At 43.7% G+C, this 18,542-nt stretch overlaps 1 protein-coding gene across 1 annotated transcript in view; it reads left to right on the top strand.

Moving 5' to 3' along the window:
- GRID2IP (Grid2 interacting protein) overlaps window positions 1-18,542 on the top strand; it is a 386,546-nt gene that overhangs the window by 260,980 nt on the left and 107,024 nt on the right. Inside the window, exon 3 of the mRNA XM_078664172.1 lies at window positions 11,865-12,122. Within this exon, the coding sequence (XP_078520298.1) occupies window positions 11,865-12,122 (258 nt within the window). The remainder of the gene's footprint in view (window positions 1-11,864; window positions 12,123-18,542) is intronic.

The raw sequence follows: 18,542 nt of genomic DNA, 5'->3' as shown, positions 1-18,542 counted from the left end.
ATGCAAATCTCCCACTAGTGAACATAAGAGTGGGCGAAGTGAATTCTTACACCTACAAAACTGGGTTAAGTTGGGGAACTTTACACTTTGTGGACTGCTGAAGCAAGTTTCACCTTTCCGAGCCCATTCCCCCAGAGAAGGATGTCTTGTCGAACATTGATGGGACATCTTGCTGCAGGGAACTGTGAAGCCCAGCTTTAACTCGGGACTGCCTGGCCCTGAGTGGATCCAGGAAAACTCAATAGCTGTCCCTTGGCAACCTCATGCTTTCATTCGCTGCTGCTGGAATCCCATCCTGGGACAGCTGCTACTGGGGTGTGTGTGGTACTGCCAAAAACAAAGGTGAGCAGCTACTGTGTACAATGCTTGCCACCTGCTCCAGTCGCAAGAAGGTTCCTTATTTAGCACCAGGCTCCTTTTTTACTCTCTGTTTTTTTATAAACTCTGCCAGCTTTGAGATTTGCTAAGCTCGCCAAAGTTTTGAAAAATACTGCAAGCTACCCGTTCTAGCATATCACAATTTCGGCCTGTTCTAATATTGGGGTTTCCCATATATTTGCGTCCAATGAATTAATCTAAAGCTTTCTGTTTGTGTCATATAGCTTTTTCAGTCAGTGTACAGAGGTGGGAGGTGGCCAGACAGAACATATCATCCGATAATTCCTGTCATTCTCCCTTCTTCTCAATAGTCACCGGCATTCACTGACTGATTGTAGGAGTCACATTCTTCCCATCGCTTATTGATTAAATTCTTCTGTGCATTGGATCGTATTGCAGCCTATATCACATTTCTGCCTACGGTGCATCAAGCGGTGCCGGGAAATAACCACACCCGGCTTCCAATATAGAACATTGACTCGCCAATTCAATTTAAGAGTCCGCGGGCACTCTAAAGGCGGACCATCTGCCCACCGTACTGATCTCCACCTGTCTGTCAGGGATCTCTGTGCAGTGAAGGGATCCACTGCGGCTCCCTCCGCAGGGCTGAAGGTTTGCAGAGAGGGCAGACATTTTGTATTGCAAAAGTAAACGCCAAGAGCAGGAAGTTTGTTCTCAGTAATAAAAACAAATGGCCCCGATGAGCAGTGAGGTTTCTCGATGCACGTGTGAGCCATTCGACATTTTCTGCATCCACCATGCATTGTTTGCGCCTACATGCTGGGAAAATTAGCGATGGCTGCCCTTCCCTCAATATGGCCGCATGACCATCGGTGGGATCTGGGAGCGACTTGCAGATGGGCTGCCGGGTCAGAGGTTTTTATCAGTTGAGCCAGCAGATGATATTCCAGTGGTGCTCCTAGTGCTAACACCACTCTGAATGCAGGAGGAGAACCATGAGTTTGAAAAAGCACTGGTGATTTACGGCAGTGGTTTTGCTTTGCCCAACACTAAATAAGGCTTTCAGATGATCCAGCTCTCTGTTCTTTTGAGGTAGTGTCCTGCCCTCTCTGGGGATTTCTACAAAGAAAGAGCAAAATCCCATACTGTAGGATTCTATTTGATACAACACTACTCCTCCTGCAAGGAACCCAAGTGTAGGAGACTACACTAACAAACCTTGCCACAGCCCATAGGTCTGGGTTTAAAGCACTAGCGCATGAACGTTAGCAAATTAGAGTGAGGCACATGGGAGAGAACCAGCAGGAGTGGGCAGAGAGGGAGGGCTAGAGTTGTAAAGTAGTCCGCCAAGTGGTTTAAGGTAAACGCTCAAGTGTAGATGGTAGGATACACCAAAAGAGCCAATAGCCTTAGTTGAGAGACGAGTACTCTGAGTCGAGACATGGCTGACAAAGTTTCAAGCAAATGGCGGAAAGAGGCTGGTTAAAGAAAGTCAATAGCAGCAAGTGGTGGACCCAATCCCACTTTTGTATATTTATGCAAAAGATCTGTTTGATACCCAGACCGAAAAATGGACTGGTAAGAACAGAGGTGAGGCGCTCACACCAACTGTTTCTCAGGAGAGGCCCTCACAGGTTCCAAAGGCAAGGTACCCCCATACCTATAATTCTAACCTCTCAGCTGTTGTTTTTTCACTGTTGTGATGTCACTAGGAAAATACTACCTACTTCCCCAGTCTTGCTTATTGGACTATCAGGAGACATCTTCCTGACTTTTTATAAGTCCACGCAGCGAGGTCTAATTCAATGTAATTACAATTTAAAGACATGCAAAAAGGAGTACATTGATAAAGTTGTGCAAAATCTAATTATTTATTGTATCATAGTGAGTGATAGATAATACTATTGTATAGTGAATTCATAGTGTTAAGCATTTTATTACTGTGTTAGAAGAAATAAATACATGTTTATAAACATGTGCTTTTGCAAACAGTGTTTATACATTATGTATGTTGGGATACATTTTATGCCTTGCCAGTAGAGTATAACTCCAAAGGGTGGGCGAATGGGGCTCTTACTTAACCTAAGATAATATGTCCCCTGACTTCCCTGTTGATTAGTGGTGCCCTGTTATTGTTATTTTAAAGAGTATTGCTTGAAGTTGGCTCTTCACTTTCACACTGGGAGCAGAGATCACAGCTTTTGTTTGGTATGGGAAGGAAAGGCCCAGTGTTTTGCAGGACAAGAGGGGGGCACAGATTTCCAGGTATTTAAAACAAAATATTTGTATTATGGAGGAAAGGTTTAAACTGAGAGTACTAGAGGCGGGTGTCAGGATGTGATGTATTTCAGATGTAATATTTGGGCAGAGGTGGGGAGGACATTGCCAAGGGAAAGGGCAAAGGTGGCAGAGTTCCATGTGTTTTGAAAAAATATTCAGGAAATAGAGTTGTAGGTTCTACCAACTTTCTCTTCGACCACATGCTTCAAGAGTACCTCCCACTTTTGGCGGGACAATGAGAGGCAGTGCAAGTCTGGGTTGGGAAATGCATTCCTACATTCAATATCACAGTGCTGAAAATCAAACTAGATTTTTGCACATAATCACACAACACGACCGAACAAATGTTTATTTTACAGAACCTATCTTAAATATTGCTAGTAAAAACAACACTAGCTAGATCTAATAAAATGCAATATGTCATGTGTTTTTTTTATATAGGGCATACACATTGGCCACAGCTTAAGCCAACATTGACCAATCAAATAGCTGTACAGTGAAAGGTTTTTTTTGACGTCTGTGGGGGAGACATTAGTTCCTAATTTGGTGATTTGTTAATCTTGTTTGGGTTGCTACTCACTGAAAAGCTCTTCGACACCTCATCAGGGGTAGCAAGTTTTATATAAATGCAAACCTTTTTCCCTCTTCTATCCCTCCACTATCCTTCTCAATCCAAATAACAGACTGCCATATCCACCACTCAAAATACTTGCATATTTCACCACACTAATTCACCACTAATCCTTATGGCTTCCATAGTAGCGTGCTACTTGCCGAAAAAGCGTTTTGACGCCTCGTCAGGGGTAGTAAGTGCTATATAAATGCAATTACAATACAATACAATCTGCACTCTTTAAGAACAGTGGTTTGGAACAGCTTCCCTTCTGGGGGTGGTTGATACTGGAGTGCAAACAAAAAAGGATTGAGGTGGGGTGGGAGAACAGCTCATGATAACTCCAAGTCTGCCCAACGAAGAACAACCCTCGAACCAGGACCAAAAGGGTACAGTGACCCAGCCCCCTCCCCTGCTCTTTTTTTTAGACACAGAATGTGGAACCTTGGCCTCAGATAAACCCTTTGTATTTCCAGACTCATTCAACATCGATCAGCACAGTCTGACCCTGATGTATGGAGCAACTTGGTAGGTGGGGACACCAGATTCTGCTCATCCAACAGACACCTATGGAGCAAAAAAATTATAACCCGGTCTTTGCTACGTGGAGCACAGCCAGGCGTCTCTACTACAGCAACGTCTACACCGCTGCCCTTGAGTTCACAAGGATCCCGGCTCTACGTACATAGATGGTGTGCAGCTCATGGGCGTGACCTCATACAGTCCACCATTGGCTGAGAAGGCCTGCATAACGGTAGTGACCGCCAATTCAAAAACAGCTTAGAGCCAGGATTCCAACCTTGATTGCTTGGTAATTAAGAAGTAACAAACACTATCTGTTCCACTATGGAATGATTCCCAGAGATCTTATTTCGCCTCAAACCTGTCTAAACAGACTGAATGAAAGCAATGGCTGTATAGCAGACCTGTGTGGAGTTTTCATTATGCCTACATAACCCTGCCTTTCACATTACTTGAAATGTGCAAAATATTCACCATTTTGTATAACTCAATATTTTGCGTGATTTTTGCCCGCAAGAGACTGTTTTGAGCAGAACATGTCTTGCTGAAAGACATTCCTGCTCCAACCTGTCTCCTTCCATGTCTTGAATATCTTTTCTTAATGAGACATATGCCCTTTGCTAGAATAATACAAAAACAACAGTTGATAGCCAGAAACCGGTCCTAGGATGCTTGATTCCGGTCCAGGGAAGACATGGCTTGGCAGAGCGGGCTGGACTGTTCCCTTGAGGCACAGGGTCAAGACTGATTTGCATATGTCTGAACTGGGGTGGCATGGTGAGCAAAATATCGATGGAATAAACCCAGATCTGTGACTGGGGTGAATGTTTTGCCAATGTGCAACATTCCGTCCATCATCTTGTGTGTTTTGCTGTTCGCCCTATGCGGGAAGGGTATGCCCAGACGTGGGTCCCGTGCTCACTACGCCACTGGAGTCAAGCTATCCTGGCTGATGACAGCTGATAGCCAGAAACCGGTCCTAGGATGCTTGATTCCTGTCCAGGGAAGACATGGCTTGGCAGTTTGGGCTGGACTGTTCCCATGAGGCACAGGGCCAAAACTGATTTGCATATGGCCATGTCTGAACTGGGGTGGCATGGTGAGCAAAATAACGATGGATTAAACCCAGATCTGTGACTGGTGGTGAATGTTTTGCCAATGTGCAACATTCCGTCCATCATCTTGTGTGTTTTGCTTTCCTAGAAGAGGCATAAGATACTGGCCAAAATGTGTATACGTACCTCGTGTAATTAGTTTCAGTTTTCACAGAATCTTGTGACATTTCTGGAAAAACATCACAGAGATTTAGCACAGCCTTATAATATATAATACTATGCTTGTACTAAAATAAAAATTGGCATAACTGCTCTACAGAGCGGCGGCACTCGTTAAAACTTCTAGTACATCCAATTTTTTCTGGACTGTGAAGAATGAATATTCCACAACTCACACCAGTATATTTCTTTATTTTTACTATTTATCGTGCACTGTCTTTACCCTCTGTTGAGGTGACAGGGTACAGAAACACCGAGTACCAGCAGCTCGGGCCTATAACTCGGGTTCAGGGCCCTTAACAAATGGCATAGAACTCAGTAGCAGGCTATAAGGCTACATTAGAACATTGAACGTTGGGAATTCCATTGAAGACAACAGAATAACCCAGGGCATAGGGCTTCAGCTCAACTATGCAAATGTTTATTTTTTCTGCTTCTCCCTGTTTAATTTAGAACATTAAACTCTGTATGTGGACTATTCCAATAGCCTTGTAGTCCTTATGCCTTGGGCTGCACTGGTCATTAAAGCCCTCTCCCTTTTTGTTGACCTTTATCTTCAGACTTGGGTCTGTAACCTATGTTCATGGCCTTTAACATCCAACCTAGTGCTTGGCAGCGGGCAGTAAGCCGATAGTAAATGTCAGTAATAATTTGAGGTCAGATATGTCACTATGGAGCTCCTTATAGCCAGTCATGTTTACTTGGTCTCACAGTAGCAGGAGGCAAGGAAATGGCTGGTTAGCTGGTTTGAATTTTGTAGTCTTACATTAGTTGGTTGGAGAGTTACAAATTTCTGTGGCATTGCAGAAGAATGGTCATTTTATAGTTGATCTTTTATTGTACTTGGGAATTCCAAGCATGATATTCCTCTCAGCTCTGTTTCCTCCATCGAAGACAAGTTTGTGTACCAGGTAATAGGAGATGCTTGTAGTTAGTGGCTTGTAGATGATGCAGGCATATTTTGTGTGTGGTTCGTACCTCTAGGTTTATTTTGCCAGTTAAATTAGGCCAGGACCGGCTTGATGTGATTAAATTCCTTTGTTCTTGATATGAGTTGAAGATCAGAGATCAGGACTGCTTTAAGGGGAGAAGGTCGGTCTCTAGGGACACCATTAAGTAGGGGATAGCCATTTTTGCTTCTTGAGATGCCCATAGCTTGAAATAAGCCCTTTAGCTCAGGTCTCTGGAGATAGTGTCTGACCTGCCATATGTCTCTCAATGAAACCCAGGTATTTGGTGAAGGTTGAGAGCTTAGGTGTGATAATTTTTTTGTTCGGATGTTTTCCCTCAGTAAGTTAGAAATTGACAGCTTTGTTAGTAGGCAGAATAAGCCGATGCTAAAAATAACGCATGAAGTACACAGGCAATAAAGTCGATGGTAGTAGAAATACACCAGCGGGTCTACAATTGTTTTACTTTTCCCATATTGTGGATAAGCATGTGGTCAGGTGGGGTGGGTGGCCTGAGGCAAAACATCAAAGCCACGTTGTTGATGGGCTCCCACTGGAAGTATGACAATCTGATGGCTAAATCCTTGGAGAGTGGTAAACTACATTGATGCCTAGCCTGAAAAGAAACAGTGGTCGATAGCAAACTAAACGCTGATACGTGTCGTTCCTGTAGATCATTTGGTGTAACGGGCAGCAAGAAGGTGGCACTGCCTCTCACCTGAGAGAGGGCACCTCCCTCTGTATTAAAATGGATCCAAGACGGATGTACATGGAGATGAAATTTTGGAACCACAGTGATCGACTGAGGTCCTGCCCCTGTAGTTAACAAGGTACCTGCAGGGCTATATCTCCTGTGTGGGTGCTTTCAGAACTGTGCTTCAGACTCCATTTTATAAGTGTTGAGGCGTGAAGAGACACAGAGACCATTTATACTGCCCTAGTCGAAAGTGGGGTGCAGTGAGCCCCGGCTGCTGAGATGAGCTGCATCAGGTTTTGGGGCACCCAAGACTCGAGTTGGCCTTTTTGTCCTACTAAGAAACATAAGTGGACAAAGTATTGAGAAGATGTGAAGATAGAGCGACTTACAATGTCGAAGAGGTACCAGAACCCTTACTAGTGTGCCCAGGGTTCTTCCGCTTCACAGTAACAACAACATGTCCTGAGTCTCAAGAATATCAATTTGTGCACATCTTGCGTAAAAGTGTAGAACCTAGTGTTAATAATACTGAGCCAGTCACAGAGACGGTAGGTGTTTCTAGGGAAGGCATAAGTAAATATTTAACATCATCTCATGAAAAGGGTTGTATAATAACATATGATCCTGTGCTAGAAAGTCAAGGGATCCGGCAAGAACCATCCCGGGCGGAGGTGTGCATGGAAAAGGAAGCATGGGTAGGGTACAGTCTAAACCAAGTAGGCAGGGGTTGAGGAAAGTCATCAGAGCAGATTTATCAGGGAGTAAAAACTGGATAGGGCAAAGAGATGTAGCTGGCTACGATCATATGTCTCAATGTACTACCAATGGCTGCGTTAGCATTGCGTCAGTCAGTATGAAAAGAGACCGGATGAAGAACGGCATGCTTCATGGAGTTTTCAAGAAATATGGTTCCAGTAAAGCTTTAGGCTCAACGGACCATGTCCAGTAGTAACAAGGAGTGCGCTGTATTAGACAGATGATGGTGCAGTCCTGAAGTGAAGGGGTTCCACCCGTGATCGAAGATGACCAGCAGATTGTTGATCTTATCATCACATGTTCAAAGGACACAAATTGCTATATGTGGGACAACCATTTGTCCACTGAGAGTGGACTGGTGCTGCCAGTGATGGACTATGCGGAGTGTAGGCACTGCACGGGATATCGTTAACCATCTGTGTTCATGGTGGACCCATTCAGACAGGTTAGACATGGCAAGCCAGAGGCCCAGGAAAAAAGTTCGGGGTATCGGAGCAGCATGTGCTGATGAGATCGACGAGCATATATCCGACTAGTATCCAACCATTTTAGGGAAGTGCCACAAAATGTGTACTAGGACTAAGTGCAGTGGCCATAGCATCAACAGTTTGAATGAGGAAGCAAACCCACCCTTTGGAGAAGCGTGGCTCAATGGTTAGAGCAGCAGACCCTGATGCAGACGTCTGGCCCGGGACCAGGGTTCAATTCCTGCCTCGGCGGCTCTTGGACTCAATTTCCCCCGGAACTGATAATTCTCGCCTCGGTGCCTAGTCTAATCATGGGTCCCACTCTGTGATTCTGGGCAATAGCTTGCTTAATCTCCACAACGGCCCCAGCAGCGCTTGGATGCCTGGCTTCACCTTGGGGGTGCCCAGGAGTGGACATTTCACAGGAAAGCCAGGATGGGTTCCACAGCGGTATGAATACAGCGCTACGAGACCTCTGGGTAGAAGTGCGCTATATAAATTGAAACACATTTACATTTACATTTACCCTGTGCAGGCATAAGGATTTCTAAACTATAGGCAAATACCTGATGTGAAAGAGATGGAATATGCAATAGGGCACAGAAATAGGAGGTCAAACCGAGATTTCTATTAGAAGACATCTACACCTACAAGGGCTACCACAAGCAACAACAAGTGATAGTGAGAAGAGCAGTTGATGCATTACTGTGGCTGAATCCCTGGAGGCAATAGAATGTGACTGGTGAAGCCTAGGAGGCTACACAAAAAAGAGGGTGATGTATATGATTAATCTGAAAAAGAGCCCCTGAGCATTCCCAAACAACTGCATATCTGCACTTACGGAAGGCCACAAAAGCCACCAACGCTAGCCACGCCCCTCATCTCACCCTTCCCTCCTCTGCACCTGTTCATTCTGCTGCACTTTCCTATTTTTCTACCCTGCGTGCTCAGTTGTCACTCACTATCCTCCCGTTCTTAGTTGTCACTGTTTGACTCTTCATCCTCGTGCCCCACTTATTCTTCCTTACTCCATGTGAGCTTCCACCTCGTGTATGGCAAACTTACCCCCACGCGTCATCATGATCTACCTGCTCATGGGCTCCCTCCAGCTCTCTTAATCTTACCTTCTTTCCCCTCGTTTGGCACTCGCTATCCACCCTTACAACTCCTTGCCCACAATCATCGACCTGGCCTCTCTTTGCATGTGCCCACACAAAACGCTGGCATGGGTGCCCAACACCCTCACTAATCTGAGTCGTGAAGCTACCAACTTGGGTGGCTGGGTGTGGGTGCCCTCGAATCCAGCACCCGCGGGTGGGCTCTGCTGCTATTTTTTGTTTCGAATGATGTTTCTCTCATATATCAGTGTATTGCATCTTGACTATTTTCATCACAGCTTCTCAATTGTGGGGTTTTTGTGCAGGTCACCAGACGTCCACTTTATGACTTGATGATAATACGGCCTGCATTTGATTAAAAATAAAGCCGCAGAAATCCAGCCTGAGGAGCTTGTGTCACAGTGAAGTCGGACTAAGTGGCATTAAACAGATTTTGAAGAAAGACCTTATGCCAGCTGCAGACATGACCTTTAAAGCCACTCACTAAAGCATTTCATAAAAAACACAATAGGTTGGTAAACTTCTAAATAAAAATGACCTTTAAAAGCTAGAATAAAATGAAGGGCATGGGCAAGAGCAAAAACAAAGAGTTGATTGCTGCATGTCAACCATACTTGAACTGGGTGATCATTATCCGCCCCCGTTTGACATATGGCCTGCATCCCCTGGGGGTTGATGAGCAGAGACGCTTCATCAACTCCAAGCGTCATGGGTTGTAAGCGATAAGTAAAGTTCTGCGTGGTGCAGATGCCCTTCCAATCTGTGGGCACAACTGGTCTGGCACTCTGGGATCACACTGAGGGACAGCAAGACCACTCGATAGAACTTCTGCCAGTCCAGTCTGTTGGCACAACTGGTCTTCACTCTGGGATCACACTGACAGACAGCAAGACCACTCGATAGAACTTCTGCCAGTCCAGTCTGTTGGCACAACTGGTCTTCATTCTGGGATCACACCGAGGGACAGCAAGACCACTCGGTAGAACTTCTGCCAGTCCAGTCTGTTGACACAACTGGTCTTCACTCTGGGATCACACTGAGAGACAGCAAGACCACTCGATAGAACTTCTGCCAGTCCAGTCTGTTGGCACAACTGGTCTTGCACTCTGTGATCACACTGAGGGACAGCAAGACCACTCGATAAAACTTCTGCCAGTCCAGTCTGTTGGCACAACTGGTCTTCACTCTGGGATCTCACTGAGAGACAGCAAGACCACTCGATAGAACTTTAGAACTTCTGCCAGTCCAGTCTGTTGACACAACTGGTCTTGCACTCTGGGATCGCACTGAGGTACAGCAAGACCACTCAGTAGAACTTCTGCCAGTCCAGTCTGTTGACTCAACTGGTCTTACTCTCCGTGATCACACCGAGGGAAAGCAAGACCACTTGATAGAACTTCTGCCAGTCCAGTCTGTTGGCACAACTGGTCTTGCACTCTGTGATCACACTGAGGGACAGCAAGACCACTCGATAGAACTTCTGCCAGTCCAGTCTGTTGGCACAACTGGTCTTCACTCTGGGATCTCACTGAGAGAAAGCAAGACCACTCGATAGAACTTTAGAACTTCTGCCAGTCCAGTCTGTTGGCACAACTGGTCTTGCACTCTGGGATCGCACTGAGGTACAGTAAGACCACTCAGTAGAACTTCTGCCAGTCCAGTCTGTTGGCACAACTGGTCTTCACTCTGGGATCTCACTGAGAGACAGCAAGACCACTCGATAGAACTTTAGAACTTCTGCCAGTCCAGTCTGTTGGCACAACTGGTCTTGCACTCTGTGATCACACTGAGGGACAGCAAGACCACTCAATAGGACTTCTGCCAGGGCAGTAAATTGTTTGAGCTGGAGATTTATTTAAAGAAGTTGGGGTAACTTTTTATAAATAGAGATGGAGTTTCCGAAGAAGATGTTGATGATAAGAAATGGAGGTACATTTTTGGAATGTCTGTTATGAGAAGCGAAGGATGCCTTTCAAAAATGCAAGTTCCTTTTACAATTGACATTGGTTTTTAGAAGCGGAGGATAAGTATTGAAGTTTGGTTTTCATAAATGGAAGGTGATTTTCAGAAGCTTGATTTTCAGAAGTAGATGTCACTTTTCAGAAGTGAAGGTTGAGTTTCAGAAATAGAGCTACATTTTCCAATGTACAGGTGGTTTGAATATGAAGACCTAGATCTTGTAGTGGATATTTTATTTTGAATAGAGATTATATTTCAGACATTTTGATTCATGTTTGTGTGTGAAGGCTCATTTTAAGAGTAGAGGTTGAAGTTCAAGTGCATTCTACAAATTTGGGGTGCATTTAGAGAAATGGAGCTTGATTTTCCAAAGTGGTTTTTAAATTTTGGAAAACAAGGCAGGTTTTCACAAAGGTTTGGATTTTGCTTTATTGCACAGGAAGCAGCTCTTGTGAAACTACAGTGGCAATATATTCTGGGGTCATTAAATTGCTTTAACTCCTTCCAGATACCCGGGGCAGCTGAGAGGACTATCTGGACAGCTAGGGCGCCACAGCATTGGTTATGGAACCATATTACTACTGTTTGTCCCTTTACTGACTATACATGGATTTGCAAGAATCAATTATTTTTGAGAGGAATAGTGTTGGCCCTGTTACATGATTAGAGTAGCCAAGAATGGAGAGAGTCGTCATCTTCTCGTAGATTGTAACAGATGCTCTTGAGGAACACGACGCAATCCGTCCAATGACAGCCCTCGCTTTGGCATATAGTACTACTGCCGCAACAATGTCGTTTTCATATTTCTCATAACAGCTTCGTTGTAGGGTGGCTACTGGCAGGTTCATTGAACAATCATCTCACCGTATTCCATCCCTATGTTTCTCAGGATTTTCATTCCCAGAAAGCACCGGCAGCGCTTCGATGATGTGGTGTCACAGGGTCTCATCAGCAAGATGTGCCGTACCAGGAGCGAGAGCAGCGCTCGACTGCGCAGGAGCCGCAGTGAGGACCATCATGAGCGGCTACTGGTGTCCACGCGGGCCAGCTCGGTACCAGGGTGCCAGGACGAGGCGGGGGTGGGGAAAGGACTACGGAAGACAACCTCCCTAATAGCAAGCAACGTGGGATCAGGAAAGGCGCGAAGGTATGTCAGTTCTATGTGTGTGTATATGTATGTTATACAGCTATAACTGTGAAAGACACCGCCTCCTGAAGACGGCTCAAAGCCGGGGGTTCACTGCAAAACATGAGGCCACTTCACTGTGGCCAAATATGTATTGCTTACCAATCAACTGGTAGGAAGGCCCTACCTATTCCTGTGGAGCTAGAATTGTTTCCTTATCCCTGTGCTAACAGGAAGCCCTTAGTTTTATTTTTTTGTTTATTCAGAGTATTGTTATAGGGCGGACCCAGGACCAAGGGACAAGATTGGGCTTTGCAGAGCTGAAGGAGTTTATCTTTGATTGAAGAACACGATGCAATTATGCAAAACAAAAATGGTAGGTGGAGTTCCCAAAAGGAAGCAGGTGGGGCAAACAGGAAAGAGTGCTTCTGACGTATGCAGAGGAGGGGTATGGGAGTAGTAGCACACAGTGATCAGTTAGAGGGTTCGGTGAGTTGAACATTCATCGCTAACCTCTGCTGTAATGTGTCGGTGAAGAGTTGGAATCCTGACAAGGCTAACGTGGCCTTTCATCCTTAAGAGGCCAGTAAATTGAGTGCCAGTGGATGTAGTAATAGTAGCACCTGTTATTGACCTTGTTTAGACATGTGAAGGAGGCTCACTGTTCTGGTTATGTCATTGTGGCTTTTTGCTGATATGTGCTCCATTGTTCAAAGGTATGTGACGTGCCAAGTTTCCTGTAAAAGTAGTATTACCTAACAGAAACCCAGTCCCTTGCGTTATCAACCTCATAGGAATAAACAGCCGGCTCAGACATTCTGAGATTCAAACCGCTGACTCACTTCTGCTTTAGGTTAAATTGTTTTTCAAATCATGAAGACCTAAGCCTAGGCCAGCATGTGTCATTTATAAGGACACCAAGCTATGAAACCAATGAGAATCCTCTGTGACCCTTTAACCCGGAAGGAGATTGAACTGACAGGAAGAGGAATCCACAGGAAGCAGGGGTGAGAGAGAGAGTAGAGAGAGAGAGCGAGAGAGAAAAGAGAGAGAGGGAAGTGAGAAGGAGAGAGGAGAGAGAGAGAGGGTAGTGAGAAAGAGAGAGGAGAGAGGAGAGAGAGAGAGGGAAGTGAGAAAGAGAGAGGAGAGAGAGAGAAGAGAGAGGGAGAGAGAGAAGAGAGGTGGAGAGAGAGAGAGAGAGAGAGAGAGAGAAAGAGAAGAGAGGAGAGAGAAGAGAGGAAAGAAGAGAGGAGAGAGAGAGGAGAGGGAGAGAGAGAGAGAGAGAAGAGAGAGAGAGAGAGAGAGAGAGAGAGAGAGAGAGAGAGAGAGAAAGAAACAGTGTTCTCAGGTGCTGAGTCATGGACACACACATAAATACACACAGGCATACATACATAAACACACATTAGGTCCTAAACTGACAATGGAGGGTGTTTGGGCCACAGACGAGACTGGTATGTCGAGAATGCTGCTTGATTGTGGTCGGATTGCAGTTTGTCTCTTTTCATATCTGTCAATCTGGTGTTACTAGTGTTACAGCAGTTGTCATGGCAGCCGATGAGGTCCTTTCTGTGTTGGAATAGAAGGTGAGCATCTTCTTTAGCTCATCCAAGCTGATGACGTGTCACTAGTGGAGTAAAATACAGATTGCAATTAAAAATAATGCCAAGGTTCTCGATAGTATTCCAATACAGCTGATAGCCAGCCAGGAACAGGTTAAAGAGAAGCGGATACATATATAAATCTATATCTAAATATATGTATATATGACATCGAAAAAGGCTGTGTGCCGAAACGCGAGGGCGTCTGTCTTGTCTGTGAAATAAAGCAATCTTGGGAAAATCAATCCCGTGAGTGTGGATAATTCTTTGGTAACGGAAGAATTGGAGCATAATATATATATGAAAAAATACATGGAGGAAGCGTGGCGGCATCTGAATGACAAGGACTGCTACAAAAGGGTAGACATAACCACTATCAAGCTATTCTGGAACAATTTCTATATGAAATTAGTGGCTTGGAAAGGCTTGGGTTTGTTAAGCTCTGATGAACTCAAATTTCTGAAGAACGAACACCCAGTTGTACCCAGTATTTACTTCATACCCAAGCTACACAAAGACCCTTTAAATCCTCCAGGTAGACCTATAATCTCTGCCTGTGGCAGTTTATTAGAGAATACCTCTAAATACATTGACTTTTTCCTGCAGGAACACGTGATGGGCTTGCCCACTTATATCCAGGATACTGGAGATTTCCTTCGGAAATTAAAAGAAATCTCATGGCAGGAGGACTTTCTACTTATAACCCTAGACGTAACATCGTTGTACACGAGTATTAATCATGTGGACGGCATCAAAGCTGTAAAACATTTCTTGGACAGACGGCCATTACACTGCCATGCCCATAATACCATGATCATCAATATGATTGAAATGTGTCTGTACAATAATTTTTTCATGTTTCAGCAGTTATGCTTTCAGCAGACAAGAGGTGTGGCGATGGGTTCCTGCTTCTCCCCCAGTTATGCTTGCTTGCATATGGGACTGTGGGAGAAGCAGGTCCTCGGAGTCCAGTTTGCTGAAATTGTACGTAGTAATGTTGTATGTATATACAGATACATTGATGACTTGTTTTTGATTTGGAGAGGGGAGGAAAGTTTGGCGTTAGAGTTCATTGAGAATCTCAACATTAACTCCTTAAATCTTAAGTTTACCTCCAATGTTAGCAGATCTGCAGTGAACTTTTTAGATGTTGAGGTGTTTATTGACCGACAGACAATGCATACCAGATTGCATCGAAAGGCCACTGCAGGGAATACGGTATTACATGCCACCAGCCATCACCCCCGTCACCTGATTCATAGCATCCCTTATGGAGAGATGCTGCGTATCAAGCGCATCTGTAGTAGAGAAGGCGATTTGAAGGAAGCACAATCTGCCTCTCGCTTACGCTTTTTGGCAAGGGGATATAGTGAGAAAACCATCAAATCAGCTATTGTACGTACTCAGACTGTATCTAGGGATGAAGCCCTCATTACTAGAGCCATGAGGCATGATAACAAACCTGTGAAAGAAGATAATACCATACGTTTTATTACTGCTTATAGTCAACAACATCAGTCTATAAGAAAAATTATGAGCAAGCATTGGTCATTAATTCAAAATGACCCAGTACTTAACATGGGATCCAGTAGGTACCCTACCATTACCTACAGGAAGTCAGGGTCAATGCAGAATAGCCTTGTCAGCAGCTGTCCGGAGGTCTTGGCCAAGACCGACTGGCTCAGTAGCCGCAAAGGTTTCTATAAATGCACCACTTGTAAAGCCTGTCAGCATGGGGTTAACAAAAAGAGCTATACCTCCCCCTTCTCAGATAAACAGATCATTATTTCAAAATACCTGACTTGCAAAACTGAATTTGCGATCTATGTGTTGGAGTGCCCCTGTGGACTAAAGTACATAGGGAGTACAAAGCTCCCAGTCCACAGAAGGATACTTCAACACATGAGAGCAATTACTCACTGTGATGAGGCTTACCCTGTCGCAAGACATTTTAATGCCTGTCACAATAGAGATCTCCAGTCACTCCAATATTATGTGATAGATGCGATATTGCCACTCAGAAGAGGTGGCAATAGAGAAGGAATTCTCCGCAGACTGGAAACCCACTACATTCTCAACTTGGACAGTAAACAACCCAACGGTTTGAATTCGTGGGAGGATTTGCACACATGTTTATAAAACAGGGTTGTATCACTGTAGTAAACATTAATAATTTTTTCAGGTATTACTGGTATATTATTGGATTTTATCTGTTATATCAAATATTGACTATGTGTTTTCTAGTTTGTTTTAGGATACTTTTTTTTTAAACTAATTGATCATGTTAATATTTATCATAGAACAATGAACAAAAAAACGTTCCTGTATTTTAATATTATATATAAGTAATTTTCTATTTATTAATTTTTAAGTGGTTACTTATATATTTTATTAGCACATTTTTTGCACATTTTTGCGGTTTGCACAGGTTTCTTCATTCTATTCATCAATTGTATATATTTGTTTGCTAGTTACTAGTTGCTTTCGATATTTAATTAGTCAGCAATGTCATTGATGGCTTATTTTTCATCTATATACCCAATAAGTCTTTATTTAGGCTTACTGTATTTTACAATAATCGTCCATACGTAATGACAAATAGGTATACTATATATTTTTAGTTTGTCAGTGATGTATTGATTCATATTGCTATTTTAGCTATAATTTTACTGACTTTTACCCTTTTTATAATATGCACTATTTTAGTGTTGTTATATGTTATATGTCATTTTATACTAACAGGTTATTTTATATTAATACTGTTTTTGCCTTAAATTGTTGGCATGCTGCTAGATATCGAAGCACTTTTCCATTTCCATGATGACATAATCAAAACGTAACTGCACTGTCACTTTAAATGTTTGATTTGCACTCCAAAACGCGTCATGTGATCAAGGGCCAAGGTAGGCCCGAAACGCGTCATGGCTGAGGTGTGGGGTACCATGCACGAATAAAATCAGCACCTTCGAAAATTCTGGGTCTGCTGTCATACTTTTGGATTGCATTTCCGAATTGACGCTTCAAACTTATATATATATATATATATATATATATATATATATATATGAACACCACGCTCACCCTCAAAAGAAAGAATGAGCCTGACATAAGCTGGCTCCCACCTGGATTTATTACGCGCAAAATCACAGCAAAGTCCAGGAAACGTCAGGCAGGCGCGTTTCTAGCGAGTGTCTTAGCTTTAATCAGTATATATATATATATATATATATATATATGTGTGTGTGTGTGTATATATGTATATATATTCCATATGAAACTGCCCAAAGATTGAGGCACCCACAGACAGCGTTATTCGATCTTTATTCTCCAAGGTAGCAAGGAAAACTGCATCTTTCCACAGCAATATTTCAGTCCCAAACATGTTTCAGGCTTATTCAGCCCTTGTTCACTGGAGTCCCATGGAGGAAAAGCTGCGTGATTTCGCGCCGTGTTTGCAGTGCTTAATATTCAAATCACCGTAGTGGGTGTGGCTATGTTGCACTCTGGTCTCTGTAGTTTTCAGTCTCTAGTAGTTTGCCACTATGCCTCTGTTTGATTTTTAAATCCTTCAGTAGGTTTGCTGATTAAAAAACACTGCCTTCTAGCCTGTATTTCCTAAGGAGTACGATCAACACTGTTTCCTCATGACGCCGCTTAACAGTTCACATGGCGTCCAGGAACCGCTATTCAGCGGCGGAGTGTCTCGCGACCCGAGCCGGCCGCTACATACTCCATGTGAATCTGCCCAAAGATATGTATATATATGTGTGTGTGCGTGTATATATATGTATATATATATATATCACAAGGTTAGCTTTTCTTTTTCAGCCAACGCAGCGCTCCTGTGTAGTGCGTATCTCCTGCGGTTAAAAGCCAAAACCACTATACATTTGGCAAAACTCCCCGGTCTCCCGGGAAAAACGGGCCGCACTCGTCTTGAAGTAAAGATTCAATTCTTTATTCCATTCCTTTGATCGGCATCATTTTACTGTGTGCTGAACAGATACTGGATACCTCCTACGCATTTCGGAATTACAAATGCCTTGGCCAAGCGTAGGGTAGCCCTATGCTGGATGAGCGCTCCAGCCCCAACAACAGAGAGCTGGACTAGGGATGTGGGAGAGTGGTCTCTTGCAGAGGAAGTGCACATGAAAGCCTGTAGAAAGGATGATAAATTTGAGGAGGACATCACGACCTGCAGAGAATTACTCAGGGAGCACTGGGGTGATCAGGCTGAGGTCTCTGCCAGTAATAGTGAACTGTGAAGACAAGAAATGTGTTGCGCTGTAGCGCTGTGTGTAGTTATAATGCATGTGCCCAACGTAAAGCATGCACTCAAGATCCTATATTCCCATAGATATTTATGTACGATTGACTTGTTGATGGAATCTGTCACCATATGGAAAGTGTTGGAGTGCTGTATGGAAATGTCATGCGCAATTGCTCAGTTAATGTTGGTTGAACACCCGAATAGATAAATTAGTTAAATTAATTATTATAATAATCCTCCCTAAAAAAGTGATTACAACTAAGGGCAATAAACAGTAGAGTTTTAACCGCAATCCTGTATCATGGCTATCCTTGTGCTAAAGAGTATTGTACATCAGAGAGCCAGAATATTGTCCGCCATTAGTACAGAACACTTGGACATTTATTCTGTATATTAGCAATGAGTTTTAGAGAACGATTCACATGAGTGCTACAAAATAAAGCCCAGAATTGTCAAATAGTACTGCCCGCCAACTCAACTTAAGATTGTCCGTCACTGGGACAGTAAATTAGATACTGGATACTACTGAAACTCTCCTGAAAGGTGTATAATATGCCTCCTCAGTGCCTC

This window comes from Lissotriton helveticus, chromosome 10, assembly GCF_964261635.1.
Source record: "Lissotriton helveticus chromosome 10, aLisHel1.1, whole genome shotgun sequence".
NCBI classification, from domain to species: Eukaryota; Metazoa; Chordata; class Amphibia; order Caudata; family Salamandridae; genus Lissotriton; species Lissotriton helveticus.
This window is presented reverse-complemented; position numbering and strand designations above follow the sequence as displayed.